General features: G+C 34.8%; 1 protein-coding gene across 4 annotated transcripts in view; it reads left to right on the top strand.

The window, feature by feature from the left end:
- LOC141522202 (cation channel sperm-associated auxiliary subunit beta-like) overlaps nucleotides 1-18,621 on the top strand; it is a 204,147-nt gene that overhangs the window by 168,345 nt on the left and 17,181 nt on the right. For all 4 annotated transcript variants that reach the window (XM_074235409.1, XM_074235408.1, XM_074235404.1 and 1 more), the window contains one exon: nucleotides 13,408-13,508. In XM_074235409.1, coding sequence (XP_074091510.1) covers nucleotides 13,408-13,508 — 101 coding nt within the window. The remainder of the gene's footprint in view (nucleotides 1-13,407; nucleotides 13,509-18,621) is intronic.

Below are 18,621 nucleotides of genomic sequence, written 5' to 3'. Positions count from 1 at the left end.
CAGGCAAGCCACCCCAACTGCATCGTCCTGCAAAAACCAAAAAAAAAAAAGACTCAAAATAAAATAGCAATAATAATAATAGTAGGGGTGGCCAGGTATTGGGCAGAGCACCAACCCTGGAACCAGGAGAATCCGGGCCCAAATCCGGGCTCAGGCATCCAACAATCACCCAGCTGTGTGGCCCCAGGCAAACCACCCATCACCATTTGCCCTGCAACCCCCCCCAAATAATAATAATAATAATAATAATAATAATAATAATAATAATAAAAATGGACCTGGGTGCTCCTGGCTCAAGGGCCAATGCTCTGTCCCCTACCCAGCCACCGTCTACTATTATTACTATTTTATTTTATTTGGGGTCTTTTTTTCCCCTTCTTTTTGGTTTTTGCAGGGCAGTGGGGAATTGGGTGGCTTGCATGTCACATGGCTGGGTGATTGTTGGGTCTACGGGGCTGGATGTGGGCTCGGGTGCTCATGGCTCCAGGGATGGTGCTTCGTCCATTGCGCCACCTGGCCATACCTACAATTATTACTATTATTTTTTTAATTTTAATTAATTTAATTTATCACTCAAGCAAGTCTATATTCATGAGGGGGAGGGGGTATTTTGTTTATTCTTAGACAAGAATATTTTATTAATGTATAAAAAAAATTTGTACAAAATGAGAATAAAAAAATAAAAGAAAAAAAATAAAAATGGTGCTTCAGTCTGTGTTCCAACACCTCCAGCTCTGTCATGGGTAGATCACATTCTTTATGATAAGTCCATCACAAAAGTTACGTCCATATTTTTTCCACTGTTGCCACTGCTGATCATAACTCCCTCCATTCATACTTCTCCATTACCATATACTATATTTTCTTTCTCCTTTCCCTCTGTCTCTGCTGTAGGATAGCTGAGTGGCACAGTAGACAGATCCCTGGCCCTGGGGCCAAGAGGCCCAGAACCCACATACCACCCCATAGGCCCAGCATCCACCTGGCCCTATGTTCCCAAACAGGCCATCTATTCCCAGCCCCTTGAAAGAAGTAAAAAAGAAAATGTGTTATATCTGACCACTCTCCCACCATGGTCCATCCTCTCCTCCATCACTCACTTCTACCCCTCCCCCATCCCCCTTCTCTCCCTCTTACTCCAGATGCCTATACCCCATTGAGTATATATGCTGTTTCCTCCTAGCCACCTCTGATGAGAGCAAAGATTCCCTCATTCCCCCTTGCCTTACCCCCTTCCAAATCATTGCGATAGCTCATTGTAATTAAAAGAGTGTGATCAGAATCTGAATGTGTCAGAGCCCCAGAGTCCTGTTCCAGAGGAATGACCTTGGGGGTCTCTCTCCACTCCCCTCTCATTGTAATTAAAAAAAATCTTATTACATGAAATATCTTAGTCTATTCCACCTTTCCTTTTTCTTTCTCCCATTACATTTCCCTTTTAGCTATTGACTCCATTTTTACATCACATTATATCTTCAAATTCAGCTCTCTCCTATGCTTCATCTATAAAAGCTCTTTCTACTTGCTCTATTAAATGAGAAGGTTCATATGAGTATTCTCAGTATCACTTTTCTATACAGGAATACATGTAGATCATCATCAAGTCCATCATATTTTCCCCTTCTTCTCCACTCTTTATGCTTCACCTGAATCTTGTATTTGAAGATCAAACCTTCTGTTCAGCTCTGGCCTCTCAGCTCTCAGCAACAGGAACATTTGAAATTCCCCTGGTTCATTGAAAGTCCATCTTTTTCCCTGGAAGAGGACATTCAGTTTTGCTGGGTAGTTGATTCTCAGTTGCATTCTGAGCTCTTTTGCCTTACAGAATATTATAATCCAAGCCCTATGAGCTTTTAATGTAGTTACTGCAAAGTCCTGTGTGATCCTGACTTCAGCTCCATGACATTTGAATTGTGTCCTTCCAGCTGCTTGTAATATTTTTCTCTTTGACTTGGGAGTTCTGAAACTTGGCTATAATATTCCTGAGGGTTGGTTTTTTTTGGATCTCTTTCTTGGGGAGATCAGTGGATTCTCTCCATTTCTATTTTGCCCTCTGCTTCTAGGACATCAAGGTAATTTTTCCTGTAGTAATACTTTGAAAACGATGTCAAGGCTCTTTTCCTGATCATGACTTTCAGCTATTCCAGTAATTTTTACATTATCTTTCCTAAATCTGTTTTCCACATCAGTTGTTTTTTCAATGATGCTTCACATTTTCTTCTAATTTTTCATTCTTTTGGTTTTGAAGTATTGTATTCTGATTTCTCGTAACATCAGCAACCTCCCTCAGTTCCATTCTACATCTGAAGGATTTGTTTTCCTCAAAGAGCTTTCTTATCTCTTTTTCCATCTGGCTAATTCTGCTTTTTAAAGCATTCTTCTCCTGAATAACTTTTTGAACTGTTTTATCCAATTTACATAAGCTGATTTTAACATGTTATTTTCTTCAGCATATTTTTTGGATCTCCCTGAGTTGCTGACATCATTTTCATGTTTTTCCTGCATCTCTCTCATTTCTTTTCCCAATTTTTCTTCTGTCTCTCTCACTTGATTTTCAAAATCTTTTTTGAGTTCTGTCATAGCCTGAGCCCAATTCCTGTTTTTCTTGGAGACTTTAGATGCAGGAGCTTGTGCTTCCTCATCTTCAGATTGAGTATTTTGATCCTTCTTGGGATCATAGGCCAAGTATTTCTCAATGGTATTCCTCTTTTTTCTCTGATTACTCATTTTTCTTGTCTGTGCCTGGTTTGGGGGTGCTTCCTGAGCTTCTGAGTATTATTGGGATACCCCCCCACAAGGATTTCCATGTGTGAAGCTCTGCCCTCCTTCTTGGTCTGTGAATCACCACAAGCCCAGCCTTCTGCCATGGGGCTGAGGTGAGGGAGAGCCCTGCTGTTCTGTTTAGGGGGCTAGAGTGTGATCAGAATCTGAATGTGTCAGAGCCCCAGAGTCCTGTTCCAGGGACAGAGGAATGACCTTGGGGGTCTCTCTCCACTCCCCTCTCTAAGCTCAGCATTCATGCCCTGGGGGCTCCTGCTTACCAGCTTCTGCTTCTGGTTCCTGGATCTGGGCTGCTGAGACCAAGCTGCTTACTCAGTGCCCTGAGGGCTGGGCTTCACGTGCTCCCTCTGGCAGAGCCTCCCCATCCCCCAAGTTGTGATTAATAAAAGCCCTTTCTATGCGTCTGACAACATGATAATCATACTTACTATCTGTAAATATGTTAAGGGGTTGTGGTCATTTTCTTAATACCAATAATATAGCATATAATTTCTTTTCTATTATTGCATATATGTTTGACCTACAGGTTTAGAATAAGGTCCATCATATCATTTATAAATTTCAGGGAACCCAGAGGGTCATAACTTCTGATATTTTCCTTCATTATGTCTACAAAGCAATCAATCATTAATTCTAGGCTTAGGTATTATTACAGTAAAATAGTTTATATAGACAAAACTAGATCACATAACTTTTTCAACAGCTTGGTCAACAGTAAGTTATCTAACCATGGAATGCATAATTTTCAGTTTCCCAATCATCTTTCAAAGTCCCTCATGTATACTCAATATTATTGGAAATAATTATACTTCCCAATCTCATATATACTCTTCTTCTGAGTTTACCATTTCACTACTTTAAAACTGAATATTTAACTCTTAACCTGAATGAAATGTAAGATATCCAGGCTGACATCTCATTCTCTTAAAGCAAAAAACAAAACAAGTTCTCTTAAAGTTAACCTTAGATGTGAATATCTTTCACATGCAAATTTCTTTCTCATTTCTGTATCATAAAGTCATTTTCCTCTTATTCCAAATACACTCCTATTTTCAAAAAGAAAATAAGATTCTCCATGAATTTAGTTTTAAGTATATATATATATATATATATATATATATATATATATATATATATATCAAAAAAACTCAATGTAAATTTTTTTATCAAAGCCAGTGTTACAAGATACATACATAATTTCTAATATATATAATTTCACAAGCATGCGATGGAAAAATAAAGTTTTCACAAACTCTCTGGGCCAAAGAAGACACAGAGATTTAACCTGTTGGCAAGGTATTCTCTAATTTTCTTGTAACAAATCATTATAAATGTGGTGGATAACATTTTAATTCACTCATGTTTTGTTATTGTAACACAATTTTAAATTTTCAAAAAACTGTTTGAATCTTTTTATACAAAGTTTACTAATTATGCATAACACATTTTCAATTTAAAATATATTCCCTTTTCTCCCTAAAACTTTGCAATAAAAAATTCTTAAGACCAAATGTTTCTAAAAATGTTTATGATTACAAGATTCTCTTTATAATTCTCCTAATAATCTTATAAATTCCAAAACTAATATTCAAAACTGCCTTAAATTATTTTCCTTTTCAAAATATAAAAGTTTGCAAATTCTTCTTATCTGTATCAGTGCTATTCTAATTTCCTAATACTCCAACTTATAAGAGCTTTCTATCCTCACTGACAAAATAATGTTTTGAGGATTGGTGATTCCCCACACTTTGAGATATCAAGATAGTATGTACCTAATTATTTACCTATACTGTTTATCATTCTTATGTCACCCCAAATATTTTGAATACATGAACTGAACCCCATTTTTAGCAATTATAAAGCCTGATTAAGAGCACATAACTCAAAAGTCTGTGCTAACAAAGGTTTTGACAGACTCCCAGCCTCTATCAAGGCCATTCTGTCTCTATCTATTTTAGCAATCTCATTAGTTCTTTTTCCTCCTATTACTCTGGAGGAGCCAAAAACATTATAACTAAAACAAAGAAATAATCGATGTTATTTTTTATAAACCCCTTAATTCAGTTACAGGTATCTTCAGACATTATAGATTTACCCAATTTGAAGAAACAGTTAACATTTACTTAGCAGTTGCTTTCATATCAAACTTTTCACTTTATGGGATATATTACTTATCCAATCATATTCACTGCCAGATATTACAAAAGTGGCAGTTTTTAATGCGATTTTCAGATTATCCCAATCTCATTTAAACACATATCTCCATGTAAACTTATAGCTCTCTAATACTTTCTTCTCTTAATGCATTGATTTTAAATCACTTTTCTTTCTTCTTTTTTGTTTGCTTTTTTTTATGTTTTTGCAAGGCAAATGGGGTTAAGTGGCTTGCCCAAGGCCACACAGCTAGGTAATTATTAAGTGTCTGAGACCATAAATCACTTTTCAAAGTTAAAAATTCCATCTTTTATTTATACAAAGACAAACCTCTCATACTTACTTTCTACTTTCTACATGCTTTAACCAACTTCCATACTTCACAAATGTTTAAAAAAACCCAATAGCCTCTATATGCCTTTTCATTTTTCCTTTTTTTCTTAATCCAAGTGTTTTCAGAACCCATTATTCAGACTGAATTACTTACATATTTCCTTAATATACTATTCCATTATTCTTTTCCATAAACTCTTTTATCAATATCAGTCAAGAACAAATTAATTTTAGGGACAATTTCAATTTCTACTAGGTCCCTTATAATTTGCCAAATCAGTAAGTAAAACTCTTTTAGACAATCAGACCAGAAAACAAACAATAGAAAATAAAAGAAATTTAATAGAACCCCTTGTTTCCCCCCAAAAACATGATTTTCAGGACAATCTTCTGTGGCACCAAATCATGAGTTTTTGGAAAAAAAGAAAAAGATCCAAATTTGAAAAGAGAGAAAGGAAAGAGGATTGGCCAATCAGAACACAAAGACATGAAAGCAGATCTGACCATGCAGAGATAGCTAAGAGCTTTCCTTTGCCTGTATTTTTAAAACAAACACATATAAAACACAACAAACAGAATCAGACACTTTGAACCAGAGAGCCCCCTGAACTCTGTGGAAAAACCCCACCTTGCTCTCATACTAGAAAAAATACATAGAACATTCCATTTATCACAATACATTTTTCCATAGAAGGGTATTAATATTTTTAACATTTCTGGATTATAACTAGTATAACTTTTGAGAAGACAAACAGTCACTCAAAAATCTCTTAGTCTAATTGAAATATCCCCTGTAACCCTTCTTCAAATAGAGTAAACCAAATAAATTCTTTTTTAAAGAGACAGTCCTAAGTCTTTTCTGGGGGGTGGGGTGGGGGTGGAATCTTCTGCTCTCAAAGCCTCACTTGACCTATAATTTTATGTAATAACTAGCATTATAAGAATATATATTGATAAATTCCTGAAACTATGATGTTACAATATTATTCTGGTAAAAGATTATTTAGTTTTCCCTTATTCCTTTTATTTATTTGTTTTGGCATTACTTAGTACCAAATTATATACTTTAGAATTAAGTTGACTCTCTTGTCTTTTTTTGGAATATACTTCCCCAAAACTTTTAAAAATAACATTTCTTTTTATGATTTCTATATATAACATATTTGGAATTATGCTGTCCCATTCTTGATTGTTTTAACTTCAAATAAATTTCCATTTTAACACTTGTTTATCCAAATCTTCATGAAGTAATTCTCTCTCTCTCTCTCTCTCTTTCTCTCTCTCTGGCTAGTCCATTTTCTAAAACTATTCTTTCTGTTAAACTTCAAGGTTGAAAGACAAGTGCCAGAATTGTAAAATGAACAAGTCACAGAGAGGGAGAAGGAGGGGGGAAAACATTCTGGCAGAATCATAGTGAAGAAGAAAAAAAAGCCAACAGCATTTTATCATATTAATATTCATATCTGTTCACATACTGTTCTCTAATCATGTAGATTCAAAGTACCTCTTAAGCTCAATTCTCCTTTCCTTTGGAACCATGGAGAACATCAATGTGTGTGTGTGTGTGTGTGAGAATTATACTGAATCACTTTCCCCTTCTTTCTTTTATATAAGTAAAAACTTATTCTCTTTAGCCAGTTTCTTCAAAATATTTACATCCTACCCTGGCTTCTTTTACTTCTATAAAAACTTCATTCCTTATTATGTCCTCTGTACCTGCTTGGAAAAAATAAGTAAAAAAGCTGAAGCCGCTAATCAGCTTTCATCAAGCTAGCCCCTCACCTGAATCATCCTGGGATTACACTTTACCAAGGCGTTTTATTCCCCTGAAAGACTATCTCAGCCTCTAGATGGCTCCAAGTCCCCTCCCCCATGTAAGGGTGCCAAATGTTGAGTTCCCCTGTCCACCAGGGGATTCATTCAGTTCAGGAAAGAAAAGAAACGTGTATACTCGGGTGGGGGTGCTAGCAGGACAACTAGCAAAGGCATTTATTGAAAGTATCAAGCAGTTCTTATAGCAGAAAATCACAAAATTAGCATACAGCATAAAAACAATGATGTAACTCTAATTTAGGCAGGATGTAACCTGGTAGGATGTAACTCAGGGGAAGAAGTTCAGAAATAGGGCTATCAACAAGTGAAGCCACAAATGACACAGTTATGTTATCAAATCAGACTTCTGTGGAAAGCCTTGAACTCAAGGGTCACCAGAGCTTAGGTTTTTTAGTCATAACTGAACTTCTAACCCAAACTTACTTGAGCAGCCATCAACACCTAGTAAATTGATATTACCAAAGAATGTTCTTAGTAAATTAAAATGATTAAGTCCTTTATATCTAATTTTATGATTAAGAAAGACAGGGAAGGGGGTAAGCTAGGTGGCACAGTGGATAGAGTACCAGCCCTGGAGTCAAATCTGGTCTCAGACACTTAATTACCTAACTGTGTGACCTTGGACAAATCACTTAATCCAGTTGCCATAAATAAACAAATGAAGAAAGAAAGAAAGAAAGAAAGAAAGAAAGAAAGAAAGAAAGAAAGAAAGAAAGAAAGAAAGAAAGAAAGAAGGAAAGAAGGAAAGAAGGAAAGAAAGAAGAAAGAAGGGGAAGATAATTTAGGACAATTCACACACATACACACACACATACACACATACACACATACACACATACACACACACACACACACACACACAAACACACACAAGCACACACAGAGCAAGATTTTAGTAGTCCTGGAAGAAGCTACAGGCATAATCTGGCCAGCTAGATGGAGAATAAAGCACTAGGTCTGTAGCCAGGAAGACTCCTTTTTCTGGATTTAAATCTGACCTCAGACACTAGCATATCAGCTTCAATCCCTCATCTGTAAAATGAGCTAGAGAAGGAAATAGCAAAACACTCTGAACCTGGGGGGGGTACTTAATGGTAATTGGTGCATAGTCAGTGAAGAAGCATGGTATTATGGAAAGTACACTGGATTGACTTTATAATTGCAGTTTTGCTACCTTGAGCAATTACTTTGCCAAAGTCGTTCCTTTATTATAAAATGAGAGTTATGGAGCTAGATCTGGCAGCTAGAGGTTCCAATATCTTTGCCAAGAGAACTCCAAATCGGGAAGAGTTAGACATAACTGAATTGACCAAACAAAAAGTAGGTACTAATTAGCGCAATGTTGTCATTTCTGTGTTCCTATTTGTCATGTCTGACTATTACCTCATTTAGGGTTTTCTTAAAAGAGAAAGCGTAGTCTGCCATTTTCTTCTCCAGTTCATTTTACACATGAGAAAAATGAGGTAAACAGGGTTAAGTGATTTCCTAGGTTCACACAGCAAGTATCTGAAACCAGATTTGAACTTGGACAGATGAATCTTACTGATTCCAAATCTTCCTGATTCCAAACCCAGTACTATATCCGCTAGACCACCTAACTGCCAGATCTATCTCCATAATTCTCATTTTATCATGAAGAAAGCAATTCTGTTGAAGTGATTTGTCCAAGGTGGCAAAGTTGCCATTAAAAACTGAGTCCAGAAGCCAAAATAAGAAGGTAAGCTGCTCCTAGAGCCTTTCCCTACCAAAGATAAATGAAGACTCTACTCTGACATTCATACTACAGATCATGCCAAGAAAAAGAGAAGATTCAAAGAAGTTTTCAATTGTAGACATTGTAGAGGATCCTCAGTGAAGATGTCTCTTTGGGATAAAAGGAGAAGTATAGTCCAGGAGGCAGGAGAGCAGGGAAAGCCAGTAGGAAGCCACAGTGCAGTCCAGGTCCCAACAGTTTAATAATAACAGTGGTCCGGAAAGCTAGGTATCAAGCTAGCAGGAAGGATACCAACCACAAAGTCTGAGAGCACCAGAGTCAAAGACAGGACTGGACAGGAAACTATCCTCTGTTAAATCAGAATCTGGACATAAAGGAGAAAACAAACTCTTGGCCAACAACAAGCCAGGGATCAGACCCCAGCCACAGAAAAGTAAAAACTTGGATCTATATTCCATATACCCCAGAAGCAGGACCACCACAACAAAAGTGAACAAAAAAGTTAAAAGAGCATTAACTATAGAAAACTATTTCACAAATAAAGATGACAGAAATTCTATGGCTGAAGAAGAAGGCAGTGAAAAAGCATTCACAGTGGAAGTATCAAAATGGTCTATAAAATGGACTCAAATACAAGAACTCATCAAAGAACTTAAAAAAGAATTTAAATATGTATACCATGTATACCATGGAAACATTGTAAAAACTAACAGATTGCATTCTGTGAGAGTTGGGCAGAGGGAAGCAAGATTAGGGGGAAAATTGTAATATTCAAAATAAATAAATAAACATTTTAAAAATAAAAAGATAGAATCTAACTTAATCTAAAGGAAAGGGGGTGACTGGGAATGGGAAGGTAAAGGAAGAAAGAACTGATAAAAGGGCAAGGAAGGTATAAGTAAAAATAAACTGAAAGTTAAATTTCTAAAATGAAAGTCAAAGAGGAAAGGTAGTAAAATGTAGGTGAGGAGGAATAAGTGAAAAGGAAAGGAAAATAAATGGAGAAAGATAGCATGGAGGGAAATAACAAAATTAGTAACCTTAACTGTAATGGAGAATGGGATGAACTGTCCCATGAAAAAGGAAGCATATTGCAGAATCCTACAATATTTTGTTTATAAGAAACACGTTTGAAGCAGAAAAATATACACAGGGCAAAGGTGAAAAGTTAGAGCAAAATATATTATGCTTCATTAGAAATAAAAAAAAAAAACTGGGGTAGTGATCCTAATCTCAGACAAAGTAAAAGCAGAAATCAATCTCATTAAAAAGGATAGGGAGGGGCAGCTAGGTGGCATAGTGGATAAAGCACTAGCCCTGGAGTCAGGAGTACCTGAGTTCAAATCTCCAGTGTCAGACACTTAATAAAAACCTAGCTGTGTGGCCTTGGGCAAGCCACTTAACCCCATTTGCCTTGCAAAAAAAAAAAACCCCTAAAAAAAAAAGGATAGAGCAGGAAACTGCATCTTCTTAAAAGGCACTATTGGAAATGAAGCTATATCATCACTAAACATGTATTTATCGAGTGGTATAGCATCTAGATTCCTAAAGGAAAAGTTGAGTTAATTAAATTAAATTATTAAAATTAATTAAATTATTACAATTATTAAAACTCTCCTCACCCAAATAAAGTCAGATCTAAATAATTAGAAAAATGTCAAATGATCATGGTTAGGTCAAGCTAACATAATAAACATGACAATTCTACCTCAATTAAATAACTTAGTTCCATTCTGGTCAAACTACCAAATAACTACTTTATTGAACTAGAAAAAAATAGTAACAAAATTTATCTGGAGCAACAAAAGCACAAGAATAGCAAGGGAATTGATGAAAAAAAATGTAAAGGAAGGTGGCCTAGCTCTACCAGATCTAAAACTATACTATAAAGCAGCAGTCATCAAAACTTCCTGGTACTGGTTAAGAAATAGAGTAATGGATCAATGGATTAGGATAGAATCAAAATAAGCTGCATTAAATTACTACAACAATGTACTATTTGAGAAACTCAAAGCACACTCTTTGTTAAGAACTCACTATTTGACAAAAATTGTTGGGAAAAGTGGAAAATAGTATGGCAAGAAATAGGCATAGATCCACATCTCACACACTATACCAAAATAAGGTCAAAATGGGTACAGGATTTAGATAAAGTGATACCATAGATACATTAATAGACCAGAAATTACATCTATCTGATCTAAGAAAAAGAGATAAATTTATGATCAAACAAGAATTCGAGTACATTATAAACTGCAAAATGAAATGATTTTGACTATATTAAATTAAAAAGGTTTTGCACTAATAAAATCAATGCTGCCAAAATTAGAAGAAAAGCAGAATGCTGGGAAACAATCTTCACAACCAGGAGTTCTGATAAAGGTCTAATTTCTAAAATATACAGAGAATTGTATCAAATTTATAAGGTCACAAGTCATTCCCCAATTGATAAATGGCCAAAGGATATGAACAGACAGTTTTCAAATGAAGAAATTAAAGCTATATACAACCATATGAAAAAAATGCTCCAAATCATTATTGATTAGAGAAATGCAAATTAAAACAACTCTGTGATATCACCTCACACCTATCAGATTGACTAAGATGAGAAAAAGGGAAAATTATCAGTGCTGGAGAGATTGTGGGAGTATTGGGACATTAATGCATTGCTGGTGGATTTGTGAAATGATCCAACTATTCTGGAGAACGATATGGAGCTATATCAAAAGAACAATAAAACTGTTCATACCCTTTGACCCAACAATTGCAATTCTAGGACTATATATATCCAGAAGAAATTGTAAAAAATGGGGATAGCCCTACATGTTCCAAATTATTCATAGCAGCTCTTTTTTTGTAGTGCAAAGAATTGGAAATTGAGGGGATGTCCATCAATTGGGGAATGGCTAAACAAGTTATGGTACGTGGATACCATGGAACATTATTATTCTATAAGAAACCAAAAATGGTTGGACTCCAGAGAAGCATTGAATGACTTATGGGATCTGACGCTGAGCAAAGGGATTAGAGTCAAGAGCACAATATACACATTGACAACATTATGAGATGAACAACTTTGATGGAAGCAACTCCTCTCTACAGTCCAGAGAGCTAGGACAACTGTATTAGACTGGTAATAGTCTATATTATCCCCAACCAGAGGAAGCAAAGCAAAACAAAGCAAAACACTCAGAAAAAAAACACCCCTACTAAATCTGAACACTTTATAAAAATTATCTCCTATGTATCTCTTTCCTTTAATCCTAATTCCTTATGCCAAAAATTAGTATTTTTAAATATGTTTAACAAAATATGTCTGTAAAATGCTAACCTGTTCCCTGCTGATGGGAGGGGAGTGTGAAGGAAGGAAACTTTGTAACTTGCAAATATGCATGTACAAATGGATGAAAATTTAAAAAATAATTAAAAAAAAAACTGGGTCCAGTGTACTTGCTATAATACCATGTTTCCTTACTCTGACTGAAGCATCCATTACCGCAAAGCACTCACTAGGTCCAGAGGAAAACTGTCAGTGTCATTAATATGTGCACAATTTAGGATTGAGAGTCATATTGAGGCTGAAATGGATGGGCCAGTTTGGATTGAGTTACCCCAAGTGAATTTGAGTCTTTGGTATCCTGTTATGAGATGACTGACAGAGCTGAATGTCTACCATTGATTTATACCCATAGTTGAATATTAGATCCCATTATGGGTTATAAGTGATAGAGAAATCAGTTTACCATTGTACCACAGTCTTTAGTTGGGTCACTTTTGTGAAGCATGAATTTTTTATTATCTTGAGAATCATAACTTGCTCCCATGCTTTTCCTAGATCTTTAGTGGAGACATTTTGTTTGAGATCTGGGTGATAGATTCTTCCTATTGCACTATTTTGCTTACCTCAGATACTTTTCTCAAACTCAAAATTTAAGATTATAAGGCTCCCTTTGGCATATAGACTTAGTACAGTTCTAGTATATATTTATAATTAGAATTCTCATAGCAAATAAAATGTGTTAATTTTATATCCAATGTTTAAGTAAATATATTTACAATTTACATTTCTTCTTAGTCATTTTCTTCATCTGTGAAACTCATGGGGTAAGAAAGATGTTTCCTAAGATTCCTGTTATTTTATGATATTTATTGATAATCTTGTAAGTTATTAGGTTTCCAACCCTATTCTTTGAATTTTTGTGTGCTAGATGTTCATGTTCTGAAGGTTTGAAGATGGTAGTCTAGTCAGCTTTGAACCTAAGTGCAAGAGACCTATCATTCATAAGCCAGTTGAGGACTTGGAACATATTTTTCCATTGAAACATTATTGACACTTGTCATAATTTCAAAGCAGTCAATAAATCTATTGAATCCACAATCTATTTGAAATAGTATTTTACAGTATTGCCTTAGCAGTACTGTGTGACTGGGAGAACCTTTCACCTCACTGACCTTCCTCTCATCTATAATATGAAAACCACTGCTGTCGTATAGAAGGTACTTTGTTATGCTACATAAAAATGAGTTCTTGTAGACCATAATGCTCTTTTGATGGGAAAACATATATCTGATAGATGTTTTGTATATTATAGAACAAAATATGCCAGAAACTATGACGGAACTGAAGAAATATGTAGAAAGTAAGATTTTTCTTCCTGTATATAATCCAAAGGACCTCAATTTAAGCATAACTGTAAGTTTATATGTTTTTATTCATATCTACTCTCAACATCAACCCAAAGAAATGAAACTGATTTTTTTATTTCATCTTTAACCTTTCTGTTTATCTCACTAAATGCTTTTTCAGTATAGGCATTTAAAAATATCTACAAATTTGAGGTAGCTTTTTTCTCTCCATCTCCTGGGTCTGTAAACATATTGTTAGTAAAAAGTAATATAGGGAGGCATAGGGGTGGGGAGTGCTGCCCAGTAGTTTGGACTATTAGATTCCTTTTGACCCAGAATCCAAGGATTATCTACAATTTCACATTGTTTTTAAGTTGGGACTAGGAGAACGCTTTCTGGCTATTTCTAAATATTTCCAAATGTTCCTATAAAGCTATATTAGAAATATTAGTCCCAAATTAAAACCCATCCTTGGAACTCCCTGTAACAATTTGAAAGTCCTGCAGTGTTTGAGACTGAGAAAAATAGCAATCAGATGCCCTTGAATGACTTCTGAGTCTTGCAGATGTCCTTACCCAGACTGTTCTTGAATAGGTAATGGGGAGAAATTTCAGATCATGATCACTGAAGGTTTCCCAGGACATTTCTGAGACAATTTGAAGAATAGTGCTATCTATATATCTGAGGTCAGAGTGCTGATAGCAGCTCAGGAGGTCAAAATAAATCTTTTCTAATACAACTGGAAAGAAATTGAATCATTCAAAAACTTCTGTAAGGACCTGACAGAAAGCATGTATTTATCTGATATACTGGGATAGCAAAGTACCATGGGATCAGAAAGTCAAGAACTCATATAGTTTAACAAGGCAGATCAAAAAAAATTCTGTACAGTACAAATACATATAGTTAGTGTAAGTCAGAAGTTGAGATCACTCTGCCAAAATCTTAGATTCCATAACCTCCCATACAGGCATTCAATATTATGGTATTTATACTCTAGGACAACAACTCGGGACATGTTGTGTCCTATACCCACCCCAAAACCACCTCCAGTCCAGCTCTGTGACATTGCCCAAGGAAAAAAAAAACTTTAGTGGAGATAGCCTTGTCAACCCTGATATTATCAGTAGAAACCACCAAGGAATAGGCAAGCCACCTGGCAAAAGCAAAGTACTTTGAAGGAAAGGTTAAGAAGTATTTGTCAAACCTGTCAAATCACTGCAACTAACTTCCCTAAGAGTCCAGAATTCTGTGTCCATGAGTTATCAAAATAGAGAAGTATTTCATACTTCATATCTTCATACCTGTTTTTACCTCTCTCCCCAGTCCTCCAGCTATCATAGAGTCATAATTAGAGATTTTACTTTGAAACTACTAGTGCAGGAGCTACTGCAGTCCTTTCTTTCTTAACAGTTCCAGCTACTGAAGACCGAGAAAATAATCTTCATCCTACCAAAGTCCTAGCTACTGTCAGTCCAATATCAGAAACAAATATTGTAAAGTTATAGTGGGACTCTACTAATTACCTCATCAAATAGTAAAAGTAACTTGGTTGATTAAATAAGAAAATGTCTTAATTGAATTAATCAGAATAAAATGATAACAAAATGTGTATACCTTTAAATTAATCAAATAGTACTGTGAGTTCTGAGAAACTTTTATAGAAAATAGAAACAATCTCAAAGGCAACAAATATTTTAAGTATCAAAAAACAGAAGAGTGGATTAATACAAAACAAAGAAGCAAACAAGACAGGGAACAATCAGTGAATGGGAACAAAGAGGAATGAGATAATGGCAGAATAAAGAGATAGCAAGGAAAGTCAGCTCTGCAGGTATTTTGGAGCAGAAGACTCAGGGTAATGCATTCAAATGTACTCATTTACTTGAGAACTGAGGGAAATTCCAAGAAAAATGTCTATTCTTTCTCCAGTTAATCAATAAGCTTTTATTATGTTCTTATATCCCAGATACTAGAATTTAAATATGAAAATTTTCTTCTTTTGTGTCATATCTATGGATACAATTGTAGCATCTTTAACAAAATTTCCTGACCTCAATATCTTAACAATCTAATGGGAGAATACAATACAGAAAACAAAACTGAAAAGACATTGTGGATGGGAAATGTACCCAGTCAGATCATGATGAAGTCCAGAGGAGTGAAACCATGTAGAAATTGAAGGGGCCAAGGGTTAACAAAAGCTAAAAATAAATGCAATTTAAGCCAGTACCAAACGTTTACCTAAATGTAAGGCACTTTCCTAACTAGGAACTCAGTTAAAGCATCCCCTCATGATCACTTGAGGGCCTGACTGTAGAGAATGTACTTAGAGTATTGATGATGGATTGATTATGATGCTATCAACTAAAATAAACTTCCTAAAGCCACAAAGTGAACCACGGGGGTGGAGGGGGCATCTTTTATACCATAGTATTTCTCTTGGGTTTATAACAATCTAATTTTGTAACAAGGTGCTACAATTGTATACATAGAAATGACACAAAAGAAGACAAATTTCAGTTTTGCCTCAGTAAACTCTGGTCCACTGGGTCTATATATCCACTGCATGTGGATTCTCAGTGTTTCTTCTTATGTTCTGACTCTTGGTGACCCCATTTGGGAATTTCTTTTTTTAAGACTATAAAAAAACATTTATAAAATTCATTTGTTTCTTTTTTTTGTTATTTTATTTTTATAAATGCATGTTATAAAAGTTTTTCAACATTCATCCATATGCATATGTATATTTTTAAGTTGAAAAATTTCCTTCCACCTCCTTTCAGTCACAGTCACATTAATATTGTACATACATATTTGTGATAAACATGTTTATAGATTAGTCATTTTCTGTAAGAGAAATTAGGATTAGGGGGAACATGCATAAGAGATATTTTTTATGAAGCGTTCATCAGATTCTGAAGGGGTTTTCTTTTCATTTGGTTTTGGTTTCTCTTACTCTGAATGGGGATAGCATTGTCCACAGCTAGTCTAATATGGTTGTCATAGTTCTCTGGACTGCTGAGAGAAATTGTTTCCATCAAGGTTGATCTATCTCACAATGTTGTTAATGTGTACATTGTTCTCTTGGTTCTGCTCCCCTTCACTCAATATCAGATTCTGTAGTCCATTCCATGCTTTTCTAGAGTTGATCCATTTATGGTTTCTTATAGAACAATAATATACCATTGTATTCATGTAACTTGTTTAGCCATTTCTAAATTCCCTCAATTTCCAATTCTTTGTACTACAAAAAACAACTGCTATAAATTTTTTGAAACATGTAGGACTTTTCCCATTTTTTCTGATTTCTTCTGGATATAGCCCTAGAACTATAATTGCTGGGTCAAAGGAAATGAACAGTTTTATTGCTCTTTGGGTATAGTTCCATATTGTTCTCCAGAATAGTTGGATCATTTCACAAATCCACCAGCAATGCATTAATGTCCCAATCCTCCCACAATCTCTCTAGCATTGATAATTTTCCCTTTTTTTCATCTTAGTCAATCTGATAGGTGTGAGGTGATATCACAGAGTTGTTTTAATTTGCACTTCTCTAATCAATAATGATTTGGAGCATTTTTTCATATGATTGTATATAGCTTTAATTTCTTCATTTGAAAACTATCTATTCATATCCTTTGATCATTTATCATTTGGGAAATGACTTATAACCTTTTAAATTTGATGCAATTCTCTACATATTTTAGAAATGAGATCTTTATTAGAACTCCTAGCACATTTGGGGTTTGCTTGGCAAAGATATGAGGAACCTGAGGTAAAGAGTTAAGTGACTTGTCTGGGGTCACATAGCTAGTAAGTGTTGGGCTAGATTTAAACTCACAGAGTTTCTGATTATAGACCCAACATTCTATCTACAGTGCCACCTAATTATCCCCAAAACATTGAATTGTCCTTAGTAGTCACTATAAATCTCTTTTTTTTACACATAGATATATTTGCATAACTCCCAATTTGTTTCACTATTCTTTGTCTATTCATTAGGGACTGAATTCAGAATTATATTTCCTATGTAAGACTTCATCATATATATCATACTAATCAATATAAAAATCATGATTTTTGGCATTCCTTCCTTTTGGTCAATAAGAGTCCATATTCTTGGATCTCTATTGTTTCATTTGATGAATTTAGAAGTCACTTTCACTTATATTGTATAAATCCACTTGTTTCCAGCCTTTGCAATAGCTCTGTGAAATCATGTTTGCTCTTTTTAAATGTATTTCTGTACACTGTTGACTTGTTCATTGTATGTTCTTCTAAAAATGTTCTTCAACTACCTTTTTCCCTTTTGGGGAAGAAAGTGTTTATATTTCTATAATTTCTTTAAAATTATCATTGCTATCTTAATATTGATTACCAAATTTTTACTGAATTATATCTAACCTGGTTATTACAAAGCAGTCCAGAGATAGAGAGCTATAAAATCAGTAGCAGTTTTATTAATGACTTTCTTTGCAAGGAACTAATTTGCAAATCTTGGAATTATTTCATTCTTTGAAATTTCACCTTGCTGTTGTAGAGTCAGATATTTTATACATAATCATTTGTGGGCAAGTGGATCATAGAACAATTAGATTTGGGGCTTGAGTGTCATTACAAGCATAAATTCTCCATACAAGACAATAAAATAACCATATATAGTATACTAGTATTCTATAGTATACTTAGAGAATTCAGTGTGAACAACTGGGTTGGATTTTGTAGTTTTAGGGTTACAGTAAAGGCTATACTGATACACTTAAGACCAGAAAGCACAATTTAGGGCAATATCTGTCATGATTGACAGATAACTAGTTATTATGTTTTCCCAGACCCAGAACATGAGAAAGGACCTCTAGAAACTAGATTATTATTAACCTCATCATATATATCATATATATCATACCAATCAATACAAAATAGTAATTTTTGACATTCCTTCCTTTTGTCAATAAAGGTCAAGCCCTTATGGATCAGTGATTTTTTAACTTTGATACATGATATGTCAATTACCTAATAGATTTGATACAGCTTTACAAAACTTCTTATAGAAATTTGCTATAAAAGGAAAAATTTAGAGTCACCCCATGACAAGGGGAAAAATAACCCATTATCACTGTTTGATTCCAGTCACAAATCTTATCTAACTGCCAATTATCCTATCAAATCAAGAATCA

Source organism: Macrotis lagotis, chromosome 4 (assembly GCF_037893015.1).
Source record: "Macrotis lagotis isolate mMagLag1 chromosome 4, bilby.v1.9.chrom.fasta, whole genome shotgun sequence".
Taxonomy (NCBI): Eukaryota; Metazoa; Chordata; class Mammalia; order Peramelemorphia; family Peramelidae; genus Macrotis; species Macrotis lagotis.
Note: the sequence above shows the minus strand (reverse complement) of the source record. Positions and strands in the feature narration are given on the sequence as shown.